Source organism: Rhineura floridana, chromosome 2 (genome assembly GCF_030035675.1).
Source record: "Rhineura floridana isolate rRhiFlo1 chromosome 2, rRhiFlo1.hap2, whole genome shotgun sequence".
NCBI lineage: Eukaryota > Metazoa > Chordata > Lepidosauria > Squamata > Rhineuridae > Rhineura > Rhineura floridana.
The window spans coordinates 219734258-219760206 of record NC_084481.1 but is presented as its reverse complement, the minus strand read 5'-3'; the positions used below and the strand labels follow the sequence as shown (position 1 = coordinate 219760206).

General features: G+C 43.6%; 1 protein-coding gene across 2 annotated transcripts in view; it reads right to left on the bottom strand.

The window, feature by feature from the left end:
• KIF26A (kinesin family member 26A) overlaps positions 1-25949 on the bottom strand; it is a 211066-nt gene that overhangs the window by 116371 nt on the left and 68746 nt on the right. For both annotated transcript variants that reach the window (XM_061612286.1, XM_061612287.1), the window contains exon 3: positions 17999-18514. In XM_061612286.1, the coding sequence (XP_061468270.1) occupies positions 17999-18514 (516 nt within the window). The remainder of the gene's footprint in view (positions 1-17998; positions 18515-25949) is intronic.

Here is a 25949-nt window from a genome sequence, read left to right as displayed (position 1 = left end):
CCAGTTGATTTCTGTAAATGAAATGGGGGTGGGGAGTCTTCTAATTTGCCCCAGGTAGCAAAATGTCAGCTTTGGACGCAAGACACATTTCCAAGGAATCCCTTGGAATTCCTTAGAAGAGTCTGAAAACTACTCACTTAGACCAACAAACCTGTCATCACTGACAAGTCATTGACTCTATTCTGAAAGTCAGGAACCAGCCCCATGAAAAGGAAGAAGCCGAATGTTTTACTTTTTCATAGATTTTTACCCAGTTCTGACTAGCCCCCTGGCACGCAAATGTGAAGAATGGTGGGCTTTCATTTTTTTAAGCTATTTATTTATTTATTAAATTTATATACCGCGCGACTAGCAATAGCTCTCTGGGCGGTGAACATAAAACTAACATAAAAGCTAATGCGAGTCACCATGGCCCAAGCTAATTGAGCAAGTTTCCATCCTCAGAGAAGCGGCTCCATCCTTGCACCTGAAATAAGAATAAGGATAAATATCCTCACCTCAAAATATTTCACCTTAAAACTCTATCACCTACCACCATTAACAGGAGCAAATGTGAAGTAAATCAGACATCTTGCAGGCAATTTCAAAGGCTATAAAACCTCCTTCCCTGCAAGCATGGATGAGACACACACTTGGCCAAGGTACAGTCTTCCCTGACAGACCGACAAAAATAAAAAGTATGCCAAGCATACAGCCTATGTTGTTTGGTGGAGAAACATTTCTCAGCATAAACTTTTTACTGCTCCTTGACAATGTTTCCATCGGGGCTCATTACAGAACTGCGTAAGAGGCAGTTTATGACTAAAATTCACTTCTGTAGTTGTTTTAGTACCTGCAGCTGTGGCCCAGTAACAAGAAAACTGTCTTTGCTGTCTGTGCCGAAACATGCACCTCTCAGACTTTTATGTACGCTATCCACCCCGTCCCCATGTGAATCTAACCCACAGAGTTATCCTGCAAAAGTCATCCCTCTAAATCTCATTCCTCCGAAGCAGAATTCTCTACTTTAATTACTACTTCTACACTGCGCATATGTTTTAATCATTATTCCTGCTTCCACTATTTGCCTTGTACAGAATCAGACTATTTAGCTCAGTATTATTCACACCAGTGTTCTTCAGCCTTGGGTTCCCCAGACGTTGTTGGACTACAGCTCCTATAGTCCCTGATCATTAGCTAAAATGGCTGAGGATGATTGGAGTTGTAGTTCAACAAAATCTGAGAACCCAACTGGCAGCAGCTCTCTCCAGGGTTTCAGACAGGAGGCTCTCCCAGCCCTATCTAGAGATTCCGGGGAATAAACCTGGAACCTTCTGTATGCACTCCATCACTGGGGTGGGGAGGAGGGGGAACAGTGCCATAGTCCTAATGCTTGAGTTCTGCCCATGCTGCCCACAACCTGGCTACATGAAAGCAAAGCTAGGCTCTGAATATTCAGAATTCTAAAGCTCTGCTGGAAATACTGCAGAGAAAAGTGGAGAGGACCGTAGGCAAGCACGCAAGAAAACAGGAGCCACCATCCTCCTTCTTCCACCTGCTTTTTGTTCTCTTCTCTCCTTTAAGTAGAGGGAGAAGAGCAGAGGCAACTGGCAGCTAAAGGAGAAGATGTGTATGGAGAAAGGCAGGCAAGAACTCCTGCTCCCCTGTGCATTCACCTACCATCCAATTCAGCATTCTCTGCCAGCCTCCAGGGAATCTTCAGCATTTCAACAGGCACAGCCTCACTTACAAGAGGATTTGGTTTTTTACATGCCCTTTTTAGAGTACTTATTGGGTTAGAAGGAATCCTGTCCAGTTTATAGGCAGTAACGACAGAGATAGGAATGCTGAAATGAGATGACCATTCAACAACAAAAACTTACTTATTTTATATTGATTTATTTCATTTAGGAATCGCTTCCCATAAAGCATCCCAAAGTGATTTAACAATAAAAAAGGCAACAATAACAACATATTTTTTTAAAAAAAAAACCAGCCCAATACAGATAGAGACTGGGATGAAAATCTCCACTTGAAAGGTTTGTTGGGGCAGGAAGGACTTCAACAGGCACCAAAAAGATAATAGGGACAGTGCCTGTCTGCTACATAATGGGAGAGAATTCCAAAACATAGGGGTCTGTACATGCACACCATGTTGTAAGTGCAACCACTGGGTAAGGGGGGTCAGCTACCTTCTACCAAGCAGCAACGAGAATTTGCTTGTTCCTCTAAGCAACCGGGGGCCTTTCCATGTGCTGACTACAAATCATTTCTACCTTATTTTTATTAATTGATTGAGTGTTTATACTGCCCATTATCAACGTTGTCTAGGCAGGGCACAAATATAACAGAAATATATAATGAATCACCAGATAAGTAACACAATAATAAAACCAGAAGTGCCCAAGGTCTCTTTTCCCTCTGGCATTTCTTTTCATCCCACACCAGAATCTTCCCTTCCTTGATTATCAGGAGACTGTTCTTTTGTATCAGAGGTGAGGAACCTGCAGCCCTCCAAATGTTGTTGGACTCCAACTTCCATCAGCCCTAGCCAGCATGGCTAAGAGCCCAGGATGACAGAGGTTTATTTTATTTATTTATTTATTTATCTATTATTAGGTTTATATCCCACCCTTCCTCCCAGTAGGAGCCCAGGGCAGCAAATAAAAGCACCAAAAACACTTTAAAAACAGACTTTAAAATATATTAAAACAAAAAACTTTTTAAAATAAAAAAATCTTTTTTAAAAATGGTTTAAAAACACACAAAAAAGAGAAGGTTTAAAAACATATTAAAAAGTAATTCCAACACAGACGAGGATAAGTTCTCAACTTAAAAGGCTTGTTGAAAGAGGAAGGTCTTCAGTCGGCCCTGAAAAGATAACAGAAATGGCACCTGTCTAATATTTAAGGGTAGGGAATTCCAAAGGGTAGGTGCCACAACACTAAAGGTCCGTTTCCTATGTTGTGCAGAATGGACCTCCTGATAAGATGGTATTTGCAGGAAGCCCTCACCTGCAGAGCGCAGTGATCGACTGGGTATATATGGGCTAAGACGGTCTTTCAGGTATCCTGGTCCCAAAACTAGAACCTTGAACTTGGCCCAGTAGCTAATGGACAATCAGTGCAATTCTTTCAGCAGAGGGTGACATGTTGGTGATACCCTGCACCAGTGAGCAGTCTCACCGCTGCATTTTGCACCAGCTGCAGCTTCTGGACCAACCTCAAGGGAAGCCCCACATAGAGCGCATTACAGTAATCCAGACTGGAGGTTACCAGTGCATGGACAACAGTGGTCAGGCTATCCCAGTCCAGAAATGGCTGCAGCTGTCTTACCAGCCGAAGCTGGTGAAAGGCACTCCTAGCTACTGAGGTCACCTGGGCCTCTAGCAACAAAGATGGATCCAGGAGCACCCCCAGACTACGGACCTGCTCTTCCAGAGTATTATACCTTCCTAGACCTCAAACAATCATAGAGCTGGAAGGGGCCTATAAGGCATCAAGTCCAACCCCCTGCTCAATGCAGGAATCCAAATTAAAGCATAACCAACAGGTGGCTGTCCAGCTGCCTCTTGAATGCCTCCGGTGTTGGAGAGCCCACCACCTCCCTAGGTCATTGGTTCCATTGTCATACCGCTTTAACAGTTAGGACGTTTTTCCTGATGTTCAGTTGAAATCTGGCTTCCTGTATTATGCCATGTCCTGCACTCTGGGACAATCGAGAAGAGATCCTGTCATATCTCTGCTCAGTCTTCTCTTTTCAAGGCTAAACATGCCCAGTTCTTTCAGTCTCTCCTCATAGGGCTTTGTTTCCAGTCCCCTGATCATCCTCATTGCCTCCTCTGAATATGTTCCAGTTTGCATCCTTCTTAAAGTCTGGTGTCCAGAGCTACTCAAGATAAGGCCCAACCAGTGCTGAATAGAGGGGAACCAATACTTCACGTCATTTGGAAACTATCCTTCTGTTAATGCAGCCTAAAATAGCATTCGCTTTATTTGCAGCCACATCACACTGTTGGGTTATATTCAGCTTGTGATCAACAACAATCCCAAGATCCTTCTCACATGTAGGATTACTGAGCTAAGTATCTTATAACTGTGCATATGGTTTCTTTTTCCTAGGTGTAGAACTTTTCATTCTGTTGTTTTCAGCCCAATGCTCCAGCCTATCAAGATCCCTTTGAATTTTGTTTCTGTCTTCCAAGGTATTAGCTATCCCTCCCAATTTTGTATCATCTGCAAATTTGATAAGCATTCCCTACATCTCCTCATCCAAGTCATTAATAAAAATGTTGAAGAGTACTGGACCCAGGACTGAGCCCTGCGGTACCCCGCCCGTTACCTCCCCCCAGTATGAGAACAAACCATTGGTAAGCACTCTTTGAGTACAATTCTGTAGCCAACTGTGAATCCACCTGATAGTTGTTCCATGCAGCCCACTTTCAGCTAGCTTGCCAATCAGAATAACATGGGGCACTTTGTCAAAAGCTGACCAATTCGACTTGCTCTTCTCAGCTCGGCTTCATCCAGCTGATTACAGCCTGATCCATATGGGCCTGTTTCCGGTAGGACTCCATGAAAGTCAGCATTTGGATTCTGGACAGCAAGGAGGAACGGACAAGCCCCATCAACCCCCTGAAGCACCTAACATCTGTCCAGTTGCATTTGGTATATCTGTCTAAGCCAGGGGTCGCCAACCCGTGGGCACACAGAGGCCTTCCCTGGCATCCATACAGTCTCTCCCTTGCCAAAGCAAAACTTGAAAGAAGCAGCCATTCTATTGTATCCAATAGAATAGACTGTGATGTGTGCTTGGTTGCAGTGTATGCAGACAGTTTCTCCTGTTTGCAAATGTGCCCATGGAACCAAAAAGGTTAGCGACCCCTGGTCTAACCTGATAAAAGGTGCTCTGAGCCACCAAGGCTATCTGAACCACCAGCGACAATGCTGGATTCAACAGCAACTCCAGACAACAAACCTGATCCTTTATTGCTGGGGGTGGGGCATCTGTGGCCCTCTAGATGTTGCAGGGCAACAATTCCCACCATCCCTGACCACTGGCTGGAGGTGATGGTTGTTGGAAGTCCAGCCACATCCCTGCATGAGAAGGAGCGCAACCCCCTACATCGCAGGCTGAACACCACTCAGCTGCCCTTGCCTCTACTTTGTCCCATTTCCAACTTGAGAGGATCTGGGTCTGGCAAACTATCTCATTACACTAAAAGGTGTACTGAGAAATCAAAAGGCCATGACACCACACTGTCTGCGTGGGGCAGCCATCTTTTAGATTGGTGGTGGGGAACCTCAGGCCCAGGGATGAAATGTGGTCTTCCAAGTCTTTCTAGCTGTTCCTTGGGGCTCTCCTCAAACCACACCTCTCACCAGGCTTCGGCCCTCACCAGCCCGGATTCGCACCCTCCTTGAATGTTTTTAATCTGACTAGAATGTGTCCTTGAACTCTGATCATGCTTTTTGCTTGCCTGGATGGAGAAAAGGGAGGAGTGTGAGTGTGTGCATAGAAACCAGCCTACTGTACAAAGGTAAAATTTACATTTGTCACTCCATCCTCTTTTGTCTTTGGCCCCACCAGCCACTGGAATTTGGCCCCTGGAAGGTTGCACAGAAAAGAATGTGGCCCTTGGGCTGCAAAGAAGGTTCCTCACCCCTGTTTGAGAATCACTGCTTGGCAAGTGATGTGGGTGGACACGAAACATTTGTGCTGGAGTGAAGTAACCTGCTGTAACACCTGGAATTCATCAATGGGATTGGGGGTCGGGGGGGGGATTGGCAAAGAAACCTTGCCTGTCCTCTGTTTACTGACACAAATTAGAAATACACATTCGGCTTTTGTTGAGCTAAAGCAGGGCTGCTTCAGATGCTACTGAATATTCTGCCACGGCAGTACTTTGATCAAAATGTACCACTTACCAAAGGCAGACAAAAATACACAGCTACCAGTTTTGTCGTCTAACTCTACTGATGAAGGGGGGAAGGGGTGGGAAGACAATGCAAACAGTGCCAGGTTGTGAGGGAAAGCCATTTGCTTTGGGCTTGCTTTCCTTACATCATCAGCCTCCTCATTCCTTTGAAACTCCAGCCGTTCAATACTTGCTCAAGTCATCTAACCGGATGTAACTGGATATATATGCTGGCCAAGATCCAAAGGAGGAACAAGCCTAACATCTGCAAGCACGTTCAGATGTGTCCATGAGTTGTACTCTCAGGACCTCCCAAAGTGCAGGATATCCCAAACTGCTTTCTAAACTGCCCTAAATTCAAAAAGCAATTTAGGGGTTTTTGTGCACATAGTTTTAAAAGGATGCCCAGTTGAGCCAAACTGGCTGACACGGGGCTGATTCCTATTTTACAAAAGGTTTTGCACCCTTTCCAGTCCTGAGACACCTTTTCAAACTAGAACATCCTTGCATTTAAGCACTAGCCCAGTAGTCACAGACAACCAGGAACTGCATACAGGTCAAGGTGGCACAGAGTGCTCCATTCCTCCTCCTCTCTGCCCAGCGTGCAAACCAAGGAGGCTGACAAAGGAGCAAAGTGCCTTCTGCCACTCCCAGCATGGAAATGCAGTGAGTTGCTGCAGGAGGGACAGAGATCTGCAGCTCCAGTCTCCAGCAGTAGGCTAGTAAAAAAAAAATGTAAAAGTAGGCTTGTAATATCTGTGGGCTTATTTGTAAGACTAGACTAAACAGAGATGCCTTGAGGAGGCTCCTTTTGAGAAGGAAGTTCACAGGCACGTGAATGAGGGACGAACCAGTTGTGTGTTAAAGACATTAACAGGGAGCTACATACCTTGGGCCATATTCAACTAAATCCTTGCGCTAGTGCAACAGGATCTTCTCTCCTCCTCCCTTGCACCCCCCGCACCCTCCCCAATTCTCCTCCAGATAGTCAGGAGAATCCCTAGAACGGGAGGGGGGGAGAGAGAGAAGGGAGCTCATTTAGAACATACAAGTACCCTGGTGGAGCAGGCCAATGGCCCACCTAGTCCAACATCCTGTTCTCACAGTGGCCAACCAGATGCCTGTGGGAAACTTGCACCAGCTCACTCCACTCTATTGGGCAAGCAGAACTGCTTCCACTGACGGAACAATCTCCTTAAGTACTACACTGAATACAACCCCTTGGGTTTTTTTCTTAAGTAATTACAGGGGTTGGAGGGTGCAATTCTCACTGGGAAGGCAGTGTATAGGAAGGGGAGGCTTATCTCTTTGCTCACCAACAGACAGATCTCTATTGAAATAGCAATCTCTCCCACCCATGCTCCACGTAGGACTAGAACTCTTGGTGGGAAAAGACACCCCCCCCCCCAAAGGCTTCTAGCCCCATACAGGGAGCAATCGCCATCCTGATTTTGGTGGAAGAATGAAAGAATAAGCCTCTGCTTTCCATGTGCTGAATACACACTGAGAACTGAGCTCCCCTGCCCCATATTAAGTTAAGAAATATAGGAGACACATCTGCTTTGGCCCTGAGCGTGCACATGACAGGGACGGACGAATTTATCAATTTCACTTTCTCTCCTTTCCTCATTTTTCCAATAAAAGTTCAGTTCACCACATTCCTGCATCAGTTTGCAATTGTTTTTTTAAAGGCCTGACAAAAATTTGACATAATTTGTGTGCATTTCTACTAATATATCCATTTTTGTATGCAATTTTGCTTAATATATACATTTTTGCAAGCAATTTTCCTATATAATACACTTTTGCATGTTATTTTCACTACTGTATTTGTTTTTATGCATGCTTTTCCCTAGCACACATACTTTTGAATGCAGGCTTGCAACCCAAATTTCAAAAAGTGTGGATTTCAAAGGATAGCTACATTTCCGTTTGCATGCTGTTTCGGGAACAGCGAATTTGGTAGGTATGCATTAAAATGCAAAGCAAACCAAACTTCTCTTCCATCCCTAGCAGACGGGGAATAGAATCCGCTATTCTAAACTGATTTTCTATGGCAGGGGTAGGGAATCTCAGATCTGGGGGCCAAATGCGCCCTTAAGTCCTATTTATCTGGCCCTTGGAACTTTCCCAAGCCACACCCCTCACTGCTCCTACGTTTTTCTCCTGGCTGGAATGTATCCTTGAACTCTGGCAATGCCTCTTGCTTGTCTGGATGAAGGATAGAGAGGTGTGTGTATAGAAACTAACCTTGTGTTGTTGTTATGTGCCTTCAAGTCGATTACGATTTATGGTAACCCTATGAATCAGCAACCTCCAATAGCATCTGTTACAAACCACCCTCTTCAGATCTTGTAAGTTCAGGTCCGTGGCTTCCTTTATGGAATCAATCCATCTCTTGTTTGGCCTTCCTCTTTTTCCACTCCATTCTATTTTTCCCAGCATTATTGTCTTTTCTAGTGAATCATGTCTTCACATTATATGTCCCAAATATGATAACCTCAGTTTTATCATTTTGGCTTCTAGTGATAGTTCTGGTTCAGTTTGTTCTAACACCCAATTATTTGTCTTTTTCGCAGTCCATGGTATCTGCAAGGCTCTCCTCCAACACCACATTTCAAATGAATTGATTTTTTTAACGTACATTTGTGGCTCCACCCACTTTGTCTGTGGCCCTGCCTATACCACCACTGGCATGTGGCCCTCACAAGTCTACCCAGAAGGTACTGTGCCCCTCAGACTGAAAAAATTTCCCTACTCTTGCTCTATGTATGCAAAGCAGTCCTTTCCATTTTTTAAAAAAAGGAAACAGTAAGCCTGTGGATTTATTTCATTGAAGGCGTTTCAGTCTTAAATCTTACAAGTGCTACTTAAAAATTCACAACAAAACCCCAATGATTGATCCTTGGTTACAGCAGGAAATTACCTCATCTTAGTCTCAAAAGTTCTATTTATAAGCCTAATAATCTCATCATTGATTACTGTGACTGTATTCTAATTATAAATCCATTACCGCCTGAACAGTGAAATAAAATCAATAATACACATAAATGGAGGAAAAGGGTAACTAAAAGCCCACACTCAATGCCACTGCAACCCACTGCACTATTCTATACACATTCTGTCGTGAAACAATGCTATATCATTAACAGCAATGCATAAATTTTTTTCAATTAGCACAGTCGAATTGTTCTTCAGATTTGCAATAAATTCCTTTTAAAAGCATGATTACAAAAATGCTGGAAAAGTCTATGAAGCATGATCTGTGCACACTTTTCCACAGGCAGGGTTGTCACAAGTAGTCAAACACTCCAAACAGCAAACAAAAAGAACACATAAAGCAGTATTCAAGAAACTCTGTGCATTGATAATAAACACATATTTATTAGAACATGTGGCGTAAGAGTTGCAAAGTTTCACAACCTACTCAATATTGTCTAAACATGAATTAATTCAACATACTGTTTTGAAAGTGGTATATTCTTTAAAACATTCCACGCATACAGCTACTGTATTCACTAAACAACTTGATAGGTATAACTGAAACTTGGTGGGATGACTCCCATGACTGGATACAGCAATTGAAGGATATAACTTGTTCAAAAAGAACAGAAGGAATAAAAAGGGAGGTGGAGTCGCACTATATGTTAAAAATATATACAGTAGGGCCCCGCTCATACAGCAGGTTCCATTCTGGACCGCTGCCGCAAAGCAAAATCTGCTGTAAAGCGGAACGCATTGACTAACATTGTCTAAAATGGTGCCCGACACCTGAAAAACACTGTAAAACTGGAACAAGCGCCATAGGAGTGGGGCCTTTCTGCAATTGACAGCCACTGTATCGGTGGAACGCTGCAAAGCGGAGCGCCACAAAGCAGGGCCCCACTGTATCCCTGCACAGAAATACAGGAAGATGAGCTTGGTAGCTCCACCAAGACTATCTGGATTAAAATTAAAGGGGCAAGTAATAAAAGGAATGCAGTGCTTGGAGACTACTACCGAGCACCCAATGAAAGAGAAGACGATAATGTAACTTTTGAAAATTGCCAATGTTTCGAGGAAGCATGATGTAGTAGTAATGGGGGACTTCAATTATCCCAATATCTGTTGGGAGACAACTTCTGCCAAACACGGCCCCTCCAAGAAATTTCTGACTTGTGTTGGAGATAACTGAAAGTGGAGGAACCAACCAGAGGATCAGCTATCCTGGACTTGATTCTAACCAATAGAGATGATTTGGTGGATGAAGTGGCAGTTACGGGAACTGTGGGGGAAAGTGACCACACCATACTTGAATTCTTGATTTTAACAGAAGCGAAAGCTGAGAGTAGCCATACACACACCCTGGACTTCAGGAAAGCTGATTTTAATAAACTCAGAACAATTGTAAGTACAGTTCCATGGCAAGCCACCCTAATGAGAAAAGGAGTCCAAGATGAGTGGGAGTTTCTAAAAATTCTAAAAGTGCAATAGCAAGCAATTCCAACAAGGAAAAAAGGGGGGAAACAGCAAAAGAACCCAATGTGGCTTCATTAAAAGCTTACAGATGACCTGAAAACAAAAATGGACACATACAGGAAGTGGAAAGAAGGCCAGGCCACAAAGGAAGAGTACAGGCAGGTATCACGGAATTGCAGGGATGGCATCAGGAAGGCTAAAGCTGAGAATGAACTGAGGTTAACGAGATATGCTAAAAGCAACAAAAAAAGCTTTCTTCAGGTATGTCCATAGTAAAAGACAGAGAAAAGAAATGGTGTCACAGCTACTCAATGAGGATGGCAAAATGGTAACAGATGACAACGAAAAGGCAGAAGTGCTCAATTCCTACTTTGGCTCAGTCTTCTCCCAAAAAAGGGTCTATGATCCTCCTGGGAAACATGAAGTAGAAAGGGCAGGATTGGAGCTTGAGATTGATAGACAAACGGTCAAGGAATACCTAATCACTTTGAACAAGTTCAAATCGGCAGGGCCCGATAAACTGCATCCTAGAATATTGAAGGAACTGGCTGAAGAACTCTCAGAACCACTGTCTATTATCTTTGCGAAATCATGGAGGACTGGTGAACTGCCGGATGACTGGAGGAAGCTAATGTTGTCCCTATCTTCAAAAAGGGCAAAAAGGAGGAACTGGGAAACTACAGACCAGTCAGCCTAACATCAATCCCTGGAAAAATTCTGGAGCAGATTATAAAGCAGTCAATTTGTAAGCACCTTGAAAACAATGCAGTGATTACTGGGAGCAAACATGGATTTATGAAGAACAAATCCTGCCAAACTAATCTTATCTTGTTTTTTGATCAGGTAACTAATACCGTAGAAGACAGATATAAAATTCAAAGGGACCTTGATAGGCTGGAGCATTGGGCTGAAAACAACAGAATGAAATTCAACAGGGATAAATGGAAAGTTCTACACCTAGGAAAAAGAAACCAATTGCACAGTTATAAGATGGGGGATACTTGGCTCAGCAATACGACATGTGAGAAGGATCTTGGAATTGTGGTTGATCACAAACTGAATATGAGCCAACAGTGTGATGTGGCTGCAAAAAAGGCAAATGCTATATTAGGCTGCATTAACAGGAGTATAGTTTCCAAATCGTGTGAAGTATTAGTTCCCCTCTATTCAGCACTGGTTAGGCCTCATCTTGAGTACTGCATCCAGTTCTGGTCTCTGCACTTCAAGAAGGATGCAGACAAACTGGAACAAGTTCAGAGGAGGGCAACAAGGATGATCAGAGGACTGGAAATAAAGCCCTATTTTATTTATTTATTGTACTTATATACCGCCCCATAGCCGAAGCTCTCTGGGCAGTTCACAGTAAATATGAGGAGAGACTGAAAGAACTGGGCATGTTTAGCCTGGAGAAGAGAAGACTGAGGGGAGATATGATAGCACTCTTCAAGTACATGAAAGGTTGCCACACAGAGGAGGGCCGGGATCTCTTCTCAATCATCCCAGGGTGCAGGACACGGAATAATGGGCTCAAGTTGCTGGAAGCCAGATTTCGACTGGACATCAGGAAAAACTTCCTGTTAGAGCCGTATGACAATGGAACCAATGACCTAGAGAGGTAGCGGGCTCTCCAACACTGGAGGCATTCAAGAGGCAGCTGGACAGCCATCTGTCGGGAATACCTTGATTTGGATTCCTGCATTGAGCAGGGGGTTGGACGTGATGGCCTTATAGGCCCCTTCCAATTCTACTATTCTATTATTCTAAACATATTTCTGTTCGATCTTCGTCAGCAGCAATTCTCTTTAGTTGAGGTGAGGAACCTGCAGCCCTCCAGAAGTTACTGGACTCCAACTCCAATGGTGGGGGGAAGGCCAAATCTCAGTGGCCAAGCATCTGCTCTGTGTGCAAAAGGTCCCAGGTTCAATCCCTAGCATCTCCGAGTAGGGCTGGGAGAAACTCCCTGCCTGAAACCCTGGAAAGCTACTACTAGTCTGTGTAGACAATACTGAGCTAGTTGGACCAATGGTCTGACTCACTATAAGGGAGCATCCTATGTTGTTTTTTACCAGTTGCTAGAAACCACAGGAGGGGAGAGTGCTCTTGTGCTCAGATCCCGATTGTGGGCTTCCCACAGGCATCTGGTTGGCCACCGTGAAAACAGGTTGCTAGACTAGATCGGCCACCGGCCTGATCCAGCAGGCTCTTCTTCTGTTCTTGACTCCCATCATTCATTACCATTAGCCATGCTGGTTGGGACTAATGAGAGTTGTAGTCCAACAACATGTGGAGTGCCACAGGTTCCCCCTCTCGGTCTTTAGTAAAGAGGCGCCAACAAGAGTTGCTGCTACTGCCCACTTGAAAAAGACAATTTCTCCTCCCACTGGAGAAATGGCCCTTCCAGTTATTTTATCCACCAACAGGGTGGGGAACGTCAAGAGACTATTTGAGTACAACTCAAGGGAAGAGAGCAAAGGAGGAATGCATTAAGGATCACCAACTAATCACCCCTAAAATATGATACATACCAATAATGGGTTGATCATGTCAATATTGTAGAAAAATAATATTGTCTGATTCTAGCCCAGCCTTCGCCAAACTAGTGCCCCCCCCAAAAAATGTTTCAAATTACATGTCTAATCCAGCCAGCGTGGCTGTACTTGCTCGGGCTGATTGGAATTGCAGTCCAAAATTTCTGGAGGGCACCGGATTGCCAAAGGCTGCACTACGATCCTAGCCTTAGCCTCACCCATAAAATGAAAATAATAATAACTGGCCTGCCTCACAGGGCTCTTGTAAGGACTGACAGTATAATATATGAAACTCTTTGGAACAAGCAGTGTACAAGGATGTACATATTAGTATCATGATTGCCTAGTGCAAGGGCCCCATTGCATAGCATCTCCTCTTGAATATTGTCTCATCCACGCCTGGTGTTAAAGCTAGCCCCTGATAGGAACAGGTGAAATCTAGGCCAACTTTTTTTTATATGATTACTGCTGCTTGTTGGCTCAGCTGGCTGCTATAGCTAGTTTGGGCATGTCCTTTTATGAGAGACTGTAATAATAACCACTTGGCCTGCAGGTGAGAAAAGATCAAATGGAGAGCGTTGTTTGTTTGGGAGGGTTTTTCACTGGCAGCATGCCTAAGATAAAGAAGTTTTCAGGACATTAATGTACTGGGAAAGACGACATGAAGGCGAGTCTTTCTCTAAAAGGGCTGCCCTTGTCACATGATTCCTGACAAATCCTACCACTGGCCTAAGATACATTTAAAATCAATTTTCTGCATTCCTAACCTGATGGGCCAGGACAGCAAATTTCATGAATGTAGAGGCTGTGCCCAGTGAGGGAATGAGATGAAAACTTCCTACCCAGCATAAGAGGACCTTTCTGATGTCCCTGGTTAAGCATAAGATTGGTGTTTTTCAACTAGGGTTCCATGTAACAAATTCCTACTTCAGGCACTGCAGTGTCCCCTCCTTTCACCCAATGATCTTGAGTAATATTGCAAGTTATAATCATTAATTCATAAAAATGGTGCCTTTGAATTCTGCCACTATTATATCATATATACTAGTAGCTCTCTCAATTGTTCCAGTGCCGGTTCTTATGTATCCAAAACGGCACCATTCATGCACAAGGCTCAAGGGAAGCCCATGGTTTGAAAAAGTACAAGAACAACAACCAAGTGGTAGACCCCCAAAATATTCCAATGAGGATTTTGACTGATTGTTGCAGGGATGACAGGACAGAAAACTGGTATTGAGGGAAATGGAATGGAGTATCCTGAACAGGAGCACTCTACCCTGCAACATTTTGTTGTAGGCCCCACTAGTAAATCACTTATTACGAATTTTTACTTTCTTTGGGTTTTTTTAAAAATGGAAGTGGGGTAGAGAGAGAGGTGAGTGTCCTGCAGAATATCACAACATATTACAGGGGTTGTTCGACTAAAAAATGTTTGAAAGCCAATGGCATAGGGCACAGAAGGGGTTCCCTGGGTGGGGCAGAGCTGCTATGCTAGCTGCTTGGCAAGCGGATCATTGTTGCTTACCAGAAAGTGGAGGGGGCAAAGAGGTCAGTACAGTGCAAACGCACCAGCGGAGACAATCCAGTGTTTCTGCCGGTCCATTTGTACTGTGCCAACCTCCCCGTCACCTCAGTCCTCTGTCTCCCGGTGAGCAACAGAGACCCACCTGCCAAGAAGCCATCGTAGCAGCTCCGCTCCTAGCGAGCTACTTCTGATATGGCCATTGTCAATGGATGTAGGCCTAAGCTATACAAACAGTATCACAAGAATTACATTTTCAGTTTCTTGTGTGTAAGCCCTATGCAAACTGCCCTGGTGTTTTGTGAGAGGGTAATATATAATTTTTTTAACAAACAAAGAAATAAATATCCGTGCACGGACATCTGGCAGACCTAGAGGTGGTACAGACAAATCCAGTGCATAGGGCAGTGATGGGGAACCTGTGGCCCTCCAGATGTTGCTAGACTAAAACTTCCATCATGTTTTTCCAATCCCCCAATTCCGAAGAGAGCTTCGGCTATAGGGCGGTATACAAATGCAATAAATAAATAAATAAATCATCCCCAACCTTTGGCCATCCTGGCTGGGCCTGACAAGAGTTGAAAGTCACAAGTTCGCCATCCCAGGTTAGAGATAAAAATATGCAATCTATTCTGCTGCCACGTGTTAGCTTCTTTGCGCTGTGACATTCATTCAAACTGGACCATAGTGACAGATATACCATAACTGTTATGAAAAACATTAATAGTACTAGCGGTAGAGACATGACTTCTCCTTTATTACTTAATTCCTACCATAGTGTACATATTTTCATTATTTCTTTGTCCCCGTCGGGCCTTTCTGTAACCTGAATCCTACCAGCAAGGTCTATTAGCTAACTTGCCAAGTAGGTAAACATCAGCTGAGCAGTACAGCAATCTTGCCTGCTCAATGTTTCCTGATAAGTTGTTAGTGTCTTCTTTTATCGCCACGGCTTCCTCTTCTGTAGTAAGGAATTCTGGCTCTTGTGAACACTGACTATCGTCTCATCTCATCTCACCATCAACATGACTCACAGTGACCTCACTCTGCTCCATCATCATTAACTCCGTTCAGTTACCCTTAGGCTACAAGTAAGAAGTCTGATTCCAGATGCTGCATGGGTATCCCGTCCATCTGATTACTTGGTATCTGTTGGGTATGATTAACCATTCCTCAGGCCCCTTAGCACAGGATTCAGCCACAGGAAAGTAATAATCATAACGTCCCAATAAGATAAGAATTGGGTTTAAGTGTACAAAGAGATGTATGTGATTGTTCTCTTCAACAAGGAGCAGGGAGAAGCTTTGGGGGATTGGAAAAACACACCAGGGAGGAAACTGAGACCGGTAGAGATGGGATGCTATCTGTATCAATTTCCCACAGGGAGGAAGGCCTCTTGACACTCACACGAACCATGTACAAAACACCAATCTGTTGCACGCGCTCATACAAAAGCACACGTGAAAGACTAGAGACTCCTCCAGACAAACTGCTGATTGAGCATTTTTCCCAATCTGCTTGCACAAAGCTTATGTCGCAGTTAGCTTATATCCAGTTTTTACTGAGCATTCATTCTTATTTGTTTGTGGGGTGGCTCGATGACCACAAGCATTCATCCTACATTCATCCTAATATGCTTGCAGGGTGCTTGCACCTCTTCCCATCAGTCATTTGTGCATTCCACACTCTGCAATGCATTTCCCTGGCACTTTCCAAAGCACAAAAATTCCCTTTCTTTTTTTAAAGTGCATTTGTTGTGCTAGTCTCTTAATCCACTTAAATTGTGCAAACCTAAAGCTCCAGTACGTGCTCAAATCCCTCCCATGAAATATTGATAGTCTGGAGGCACCTTGCACCCCTTTTGGGATAAGCACAGAGATATTCATGCATCCCAAGTTACTGCACAGAAACGCATATAGCGAATTTTCAGTCAGATCCCATATAACATGACATTATTTTGTTTTGGCACATAATGCATGAAAAAGCCATCTGCAAACCATACTCTATTTACTATGAAAATTTTACTGCCCTCACGATAGCCACATTATCCATTCTTTTTTATGTAGCATTTAACTACAGTTACCTGGGAATATACAAAAGAACCATATTTTTTTTCACGGCTGTTCCTCTATTTGCACATTTCTGGTAGGTTCACAGATTAATATTGAAATCTATTAGAATCCCAACCAAAACCCAACTCAGGTAATTACTTTTTTTAAAAAAAAAAAAGCCCTGCACTTTTAATTCAGTATTTTCCTAGAGTTTAGTGAAGCCATTCAGTTTTGAACAGCTGTCGTATTTCATCCAAGGATTATCTCTAAACCACGTACAATTTGTATTCCAGTTTGTTAACTTTGGGGTGAATAAAAAGCTATTACGAAAAAGTAGCACTCATAATTACACTCTTCAGCGGACAAAGAAGATGCAATGGTTCTAGACAGTAATTATTTACATAGGCGTCAAAGGGGATTACTGGGTTACCTTTATAACAAGTTTAGAGCCTGATCACATAAAGTGGAACAGAGGGATATTTTTATTTGAAAACTCTGTGACCGCTCAAATGTAGTAAATTTGACAAAAGGAGGCTTACTCTCCCCCTGCAACACACATATACACCCATTTTAAAGTAGTCTCCCACAACTTGGTACCCTCCAGATGTTTGGCCTGCAGTTCCCATCAGAAACTGAAGAAGAACTGAAAGACGCCGCTTTAAAGCATTCACTTCAACAGCTGAACACTTCTAATACCAAACACAGCCACGGGCATATAACTAACACAGGGACTAAGAAATACTGTAGCCAGTTACAAACATACAGAATTTCAGGCCAATTCTAGCCATGTTTCTTATAAGTAAGTCTCAATGACTTACGTCTAAGTGGGCATGCCTATGGATGCACCTAAGGGTGCAATATAAAACATACTTACTTAGCCCCTGTAGAGTTTACACAGTCAATACACCCTTGTCCACCTTGGCGGTGTGGAGCAGATGTTGTTCCTGCCCTCCATCACTCATCTAAAATAACCTATGATGCAGGTCCCTCCACGAAGAGCCTTATGAGCATGAAGACCACATTCACAAAACATTCCTTCACTTGCCTTTATCCTTTAAGTGGGAAGTATTATGTGAATTAGGCCCTTGCATACATAAGCCTATTAGTAGAGAGCTTGCATCACACGGAATGCTTGGGGGTGGGACTGACTCTCCACCACACAGATTATCAGCTATCTGAATAATGTCACTCCCCAATTTGCCACTGGAGGCTTCACTCCTGTTGCAAAGTTATGGTCTAAACAAATTTGTTGGTCTCAGGGTATGTTTAGGAGGAACACACTTCCTTTTTTTCTAAATTCAAAAATCACTGTCTGCTGTAGTAGATGAAGACCTTCTTCCTTCTGTTCTAAAACAACAGGAGGCAGAAAGCATCCTTCTATGAATGACTGCTAGCATCATTCCAAGAGGGATGCAGTCCAGGGTTAAAATGTGGCAAGTCAGAACTCTGGAATTAGGCTGCAGAGCAGTTTGCTAAAACCCATCAGGCCGGAAGAAAATACATCTGTTCTGGAATATCAAAGACCAAATAGTCAGTTACTTACTAGACAAGCTTGAGGAAGAAAGCTGTTCATCCTGGAGATACTCCACATCCCCTCAAGGTACTGCTGAGCTTGGATCGTCACTGAGCTCAATGCTCCGCTAAGGCCACTGGGAGCCACAGTCACTTGAACGCTGGAGTTTGGGAACCCTCCTGCACCTTGCGGCCACCCAATTCCCTTCTTCTTCTCTGCCCCAGAGAAAAGGCTCGCAGTTTTGCCCGCCTGCCTGCCCGCCTGCCCAGCCACGAGAGACAAGTCCCTCTGCGAAGACACAGTGACCACGTTTTGGGAGGTCAGCCTTGGCAGCACAGCAGCTACAGCCACAGCACTTTGCAGGGGGTCTGCTGCCTCTTGGCAACTGATCTGGTCGAGGCTGTGGATGACCTGGAGGGCTTCCTGCTTCAGCTGGTTCAGGTGGGCTGCACAAATATCACACCTGCTCTCCCCTTCACCCCTGGGTTTCTGTAAGTATTCAGGCACTTGAAGCTTGTCAAAAATTAAAGCTGATAATCGTGGGTCCTGAAAGAAAAGGGAGAGCAGAAGCAAAATGAGCCAAAGACATACGTAAGGAAAAGGAAACAAAGCCAAAACAGACCTACAATGATACAATATACACCAGTGATAAAGAACATAAGAGTTGTATCCAACTAAATTCTGCTTAGGGTAGACCCAGTGAGGAATGGCTGCAGCATTTGGAGCTCTATAGTTTAAAGAAAAAGTAAGAGGTGACATAACAGAAGTATATAAAATTACGCATGGCGTGCAGAAAGTGGAGAGAGTCTTTCTTAACACTAGAACCTGTGGATATCCGATGAAGCTGAATACTGGAAGATTCAGGACAGACAAAAGAAAGTCCTTCACGCAGTGCATAGTTAAACTATGGAATTTGCTCCCACAGGAGGCAGCAATGGCCACCAACACTGGGCAGCTCTAAAGAGGATTAGACAAATATATAGAGGATAAGGCTATCAGGGGCTACTAGCCATGATGTCTATGCTTTGCCTGCACGGTCAAAGGCAGCATGTTTCTGAATACCAGTTGCTGGGAACCTCAAGAGGGGAGTGTGCTCTGGGGCTCAAATACTGCTGGCAGACTCCCCCTGCACATCTGGTTGGCCACTGTGAGAAGAGGCTGATGGACTAGATGGGCCATTGGCCTCATCCTGCAGGCTTTTCTTAAGTTTTTAAATCAATGGACTTCAGTTGGCCACGTCCATTAACTTCAGTTGGTCTAATCTGAGCAGGGATGGGGAAGAAATATGACTGAGGTTGCTTTTAAAAGCAAACCTACCAAATTCAGTTTCCAAAATATTATGTGAACCAAAACACAACCATCCTTCAGAATTTGCACGTCTCTGAATTTTGCAATGCAGTTCTCCAGCAAGGAAATGTGTACAAGGTAAAGTGTGCATAAAAATACATATATTAGTGAAAATAGCACACAACAATGCATATTAGGGGAAACTGTTTTGCAAAATCTGTATTGTAGGCAAAATTGCATAGAAAAATGTGTTCAGTAGGAGAAATTCACACTAAAATGCTGACGAATTTTCATGAGGATTTAAAAAAATCACAAATTGATGCAAAAATGTGGAGAATTGAATTTAAAGTTGGAAAAATGAGAAACGGAGAGAATAGAAACTGACATATTGGTCCATCCCTATCTCTTAAGTATGACTAGCACTGGATATGACCCACAGGAAGCTGCCTTATACTAGATCAGACTATCTGGCCATCTAACCCAGTTAATGTCCATTTTGAATGGCAGTGGCTCTCCAGAGTCTGAGACAATGCCCTTTCACATCACCTGATGCCTGATCCTCAAATAGAGATGGCAAGGACTGAACTTGCAACATTCTGCATGCAAAGGAGGTGCTCTTCCACTGAGCTACAGTACCTCTCCATAAGTCAAGCCAAAGCAGCCAAGCCAAATCATTAGTCTATCTAGCCCAATATTCTCTACCCTTGACTTGCAGCAGCTGTCAAAAACTCCAGCAGAGCTCTTTGCCATCACATGCGATTTCATCCTTTAATGGGAGATGCCAAGGGGCGAACCTGGGACCTTCTGCATTCAACGCATGTATTCTGCCACTCAGTCATGCCCCCCCCAAACATACATGTCCTGTTCCGCTATGAAAAGCACCAATCCACAAAAGAGGTTGCTCATTGCATCAATCAGTCTATGTTTGGGGCAAGTGATTTTGCTGCTTCTCTGCACTGGCAGCAACCAGAGTATTCAACCATTTCCAAAGCAAAGTCTGGCAAAATCACCAATGTTCAGAGGAGGTGACTGTTGCTCCTCTGCATGAGTAACACTGGACTGGCCTCCTTGCACTCCTGACAAGTTTGCAGGTTTTCCACATGAATTTGGTTGGCTGGACTAGATAGGCATTTGGTTTGATACAGCAGGGCTCTTATTTTGTTCAAATGAACAGGCATGCTCAAAGCAGTAACTCACGCAGGTAATTCTTACTCTTTCAATAAAACTTTCTAGGTAAAAGTGTGAACTATGCTTCTTTTTAATTTAGCTGCCAGCAGTTTGGCAAGCACTGATCTACATGACAACTCGTATATGTATCAAGCTACACACACTCAAGCATCACTTAAGTTCCCTGCAGACTCTCCATGTCTGATTAATAAGCTATAATAAGCAGCTTCACTCTGTAATGCCCAGCATGAAAATGATTATCAGACGCTAACAGAAGAGCTTATGGTACATTTGATAACTGGTAATCTACTTACCTTTTAATTAACTCTCCATTTAAAAAATAAATAAAGTATCCAATATACCCATTTCTTCATGCTCAGAAACAACCTTGGGACTTGCACAGGCCCCTCAACTAATATCACAACTGTTTTTCAAAAGGCTCACCATGATCTTCAAGCCATGAAAATTGGACCTCGAGATATTCAAAAGAGATTATAGCACGACCTGATGGATGGCTTTTTTTGTACTGTTATTGTTTCTTTCTTGCCTAAAGCAATGAATCAGAAAGAGCAGATATGATAACCATCCACAATTTGCACATCTCTTAAGCGGGGGGGGGGGCAGAGCTGCAGATACACTCTTTTAGGGAGTCAAACATGCTGTAAATGAGTGACAGTTACTCACAGTGAGTACACCCCTCCCACTTTCGTCTCTGGTAAACAAGTTTGGCAGGTTTTCATATCGTTTCCAAATAAAACCCTGCAAAAGCTCTTTGACTAGGGGCAACAGTGAAACAAAATGAGCATGACGCATTGAAAGTTAGGTCTGCCTCAAACCACTTTCAATGCTCTTTGAAACTATTGTCTGTCTTCAGCCTAATTTTTCTAGTTGCTTGTGAAACCTGGATGTTTTAGCTAACACATCCTTACACTCAGGGCTGTGGAGTCAGTACGCCAGACCTTCGACTCCTCCTCCTCCTCCTCTATTTTTCTACTGTCTGACTCCGACTCCGACTCCTTCATAAATGGCAAATGTATATTAACTAGTAATAACAAATTTACTGTAGTAAAATGGTAGCACAAGGTGTTTCATCACCACCACGTGAATCCAGAGCTTGGAAGTTACTTTTTTGAACTACAACTCCCACGAGCCCAATCCCTGGGGCTGATGGGAGTTGTAGTTTAAAAAAGTAACTTTTCCAAGCTCTGGATTCACGTGGTGGTGATGAAATGCCTTGTGCTACCATTTTACTACAGTAAAATTGTTATTACTAGTTAATACACATTTGCCATTTATGAAGGAGTCGGAGTCGGAATCAGAGTCGGTACATTTCTACCAACTCTGACTCCAACTCCACCCAAAATTGCTCCCAACTCCGACTCCACAGACCTGCTTACGCTACAACTGCTTTTGATGAGAAATGCAACTGAAGTCTGCAGCTGCCTTCTGAGGTGCTATGATACACAGAAAGAGGAACTGATTTAAAAGCATCCCCTATTAGTTTTCCATTGAGCAAGCTTCTCCTGCCTTGTTTCAGAGTTCAACAGATTCCCCACAAAACCTTGTGCCACTCAAACCCTCCGAGTCCAACATTCGGAAACACAGCAGGCTTATCTCCTAAACCACTCCTGGGCTTGCTTTCCCAAATATGACTATCACAGGGATTAAAGCAAAAGATTAAATCCAGCCTGCTTGTAAATCTGCAGCTAACACTAATGCCCTGCAACAGACCCAGCCAACTTCAAGGGCTCACACTGAGCTCTTTAGACAATTAAGGTTTTAAATGAAAAGATCACAATCCAGCTGATGGTTTGTGTGTTTAATTCAAAAATGTGCAGGGGATGCTTTAATTTCACTTGTTAGTAATGAAGCGGACAAAGCAAATTACCTATCTGAATTAGGACTGTTTCCAGAGCATCCTCCCAAATTAACTCCCCTTTCAAACCACACAGACACAGAACCCCAAAGCCATGCTGTTTTAATGCCAAGCTGTGAATGCTCTCCAGGAAGCGAATATCCCATTAAAACCCACCTTTTCCAACTTTTAATTAGGACATACATCTAAAGCATACATACCTTTTTTAAATTGCCCTGCCACTGATAATTCGAATTATTTATCACACTCTTTCACTTATGGATAAATTCTTGCTGTAAATAATGAGCACACTACTTGTAATTATCTCTTGAACCTGAAAAAACGAAATTAGTTATACACCCATACATTCTGTCATTCATGTGCTTGCCTGGGGTGGGCAGCAACTACCTGCAGGAAAGCAAGGAAGTAGCAAACTGCATTTAGACCCCAACTGACATCCAACTGTTCCTATGACCACCAAAACAGCCACAGCACCTCCTATTCAATAAACAAATAAATAAATAGGTGCCTGCTTTAATCCTTTAAGCTCAGCTTGGTAGTTGTCATAGAGTTGTGTTTCTGTGCAATGCTATGGTAGCTGTATGCCTACCTACCTCTCTCTTTTTCCCTGTTGCGCTCTCTCCTGTAACCCTTTGAAAAACCAGGACAGAGCACATGCAAGCAATAGTGCTGCATTTGCCAGCTAGGAACTGCACCATTAGACTATGACAGCTGCAGGTCCTAGTTTAAAAGGGCTGGGACAGGAATCTACAGCCATTACAAGAAGGGGGAATTGTCAGTGTGCTGTAATATAACACAATTTGTGTCATTTATATCATTTTTAGACAACCACTGTCCAGAGGTGATTATTCCAAGGATTCCTTGCACATCGCTTTTCTGTCATCTCAGTTCTTTCACAGACCACAATGACCTGATTCATGCAGGTACAAAACATCCAGTGATTTGTTGCCATTTGATTACCAACAGCTCAATGACTTGTAGCTAAATGTGTGATCCAACTCCATCAAAGCCACTGCACCTGAGGTGCAAGGAAAGTCTTATATTAAACCAACAAAAAACTTCCCATAATGCCACAGCCTAGAGTCAATCAACCCTTCCCCAAATGCTTTGAACATTTTTTCAAAAATCACATCAGAGATCCAACCATGGTGTTATTTCTAATTTGGCCCAGAGTTTCTCGTTTACCTGTTTTTAAAACTCCTATGCCACCTGCTTTCCAATGAAGGAAGCTAATGTCACAATACTAAAATACTGTAATACATCAAAATACAGGAATACCCCGTTATATGGACCTTCACTTTGCGGACACTCGCGAGTACAGACATATTTTCAGTAGCACCATTCCCGTTTACGTACGCTCGCTTCGCAACAACGGACACTTAACGGCATGACGCCACTGCCCGATCAGTTTTCAACTACAAACTTTTTCTTAAAATAAGGCCTACTGTGTTTATTTTAGTTATAAATGCGTTATTTACATCAGTTATGCCCATATATGACGACTGCAGTGCAGTATATGCATCAATAAGTGAAAAAAGGTAGTGCTTCACTTTAAGTACATTTTCGGTTTACATACTCGCTCTGGACTCATTGCGTACGTTAATGCGGGGTATTCCTGTATGAAACAATCCCCAAACTAAACCCCATCATAAAAACCAATGGAACCAGAACAGGACACTAATAATTCTAGCACAGAAAAGCGGCAGATTGGAAATGATTGTGACTATTAGCCTTGATGATTATGCTCTGTCTCCACATTCAGAGGCAGTATGTTTCTGAATACTAATTTCTGGAAACCGCAGGAGGGGAGAGTGCGCTCAGGTCCTGCTAATGGGCTTCCCATAGGCATCTGGTTGGCCACCAGCTAGATCCAGCAGGCTTTTCTTATGTTCTCATCTGAAGGCCTTTTTGAACAGCCATGCCTTTACCAGTCTAGCACAGTGCATTGCAATTGCTACAAGCCGAAAAAATCCATTGGTCAAGATTCTTGGCAATTTTCAAGGGGTCCATGGGGGGGGAAAGTATGGGAACCAAAGGGCTGGATCTTGTTTGTTTCTTTTCTCCTGTCAGTGTTTATTCTGCTGAAAGTGGCCAACCAGATGCCTATGGGAAGCCCACAAGCAGGTTCTGAGTGGAAGAACCCTCTCTCCTGTGGCTTACAGTAACTGGTAAAAAAGAACATAGGAGGTTGCCTTATACTGAGTCAGTCCACTGGCCCATCTAGTTCAGTACTGCCTACACAGACTGACAGTCGCTCTCCAGGATTTCAGGCAGGGAACTCTCCTATCCCTACCTGAAGGTGCTGGGGATTGAACATGGAACCTTCTGCATGCAAAGCAGATGCTCTACTAGTGAGCTACAGCTCTTTCCCCCAGTGGGAGTTGTACATGTTTCTCTTACCTTACAGACATGGCCTATATTGGAAGTGCAGAATGTACACACTTCCAAGCTAGTGCCACCAAGCAGAAGTCTTGTCAGTCACCTGTGGATGCCTCACAGAGGTTTCTGGCAGCCTCCATAGGCGTGAGCCAATATAGCAACATCTGGTGGATCTGGCCCATCTTGTCCAGCACACTGTTCTCACAGTAGCCAACCATATGCCCCTAGGAGGCCGCAAGCCAGACTTCAGCACAGCAGCACTCTCCCCTCCTGCAGCTTCCAGCAACTGGTATTCAGAAGCACACAGCCTCTGACAGTGAAAGCAAAGCATACCCATCATGGCTAGTAGCTACTGACAGACTTATCCCCCATGAATTTGTCTAGTCCTCTTTTAAAACCATCCTACATCTGGAAGAGGTTCTAACTCATGTAATCCTAGAGAGGAAGGCAATTCCAGATGTCAGGTACATGTGTCATTAGGGGCCCTTGTGGCATGTACTGATCAATATCTATGCACATCATACCACTCACTCAGTGCATGCATCCCATGTAAATGGGAATCCCCACCCAGGGCCACTAGCCACACAAACAACAGGTGCACCAAGAACTGGATTGAGACTAACTGGTCCACATAAAATTAAGCAAGAGCCAGCTTGATCACGCAACAGACACATACAGAATTTGCATCTGCTTCTCTACGATATTTGAGATGCCTATCATTATTCCTGCTTGGGGAGGGAGTGCACATCTTATGTTTCTTATGCCAAAAACAGTCTGCTCAGAAATGTAGCAGGTGCAAACTGTGCCAGCATACCCACGCTAGCAAGTATGGCCCAGTCCCTTCTGCAATATAGCAAAAAAAATGCACATGAGCACACAGATGGTACGTTAAGTTACAACAGGAGGAGCTCTCTTCCATTAGACCATTTGATAGATACAGTGAGTCCCTGGACTGACGGCATTCCTGTCTCTCTCCATACTCCTCCCTCCTGGAAGTATTGCTGCAAGATTGGACAGGAGTTAATAAAGCTGAGCAGCCATGTCAAGGGTGTCAAGGATCCCCTTTGATAGGGAAATTATAAGTAAATAACCCACAATGACTAGGAAAGGTATTGGGAACCTGTCGCCCTTCAGCTAATGTTGGACTACAACTCCTATCATCCCTGATCATTGGTCATGCTGCCTGGGGCTGATGGGATTTGGAGTTTACACATCTGGTGGGCCATAAATTCCCCATCCCTGGGCTAGGAAGCAGCCGGGGGCTTTTCTAGA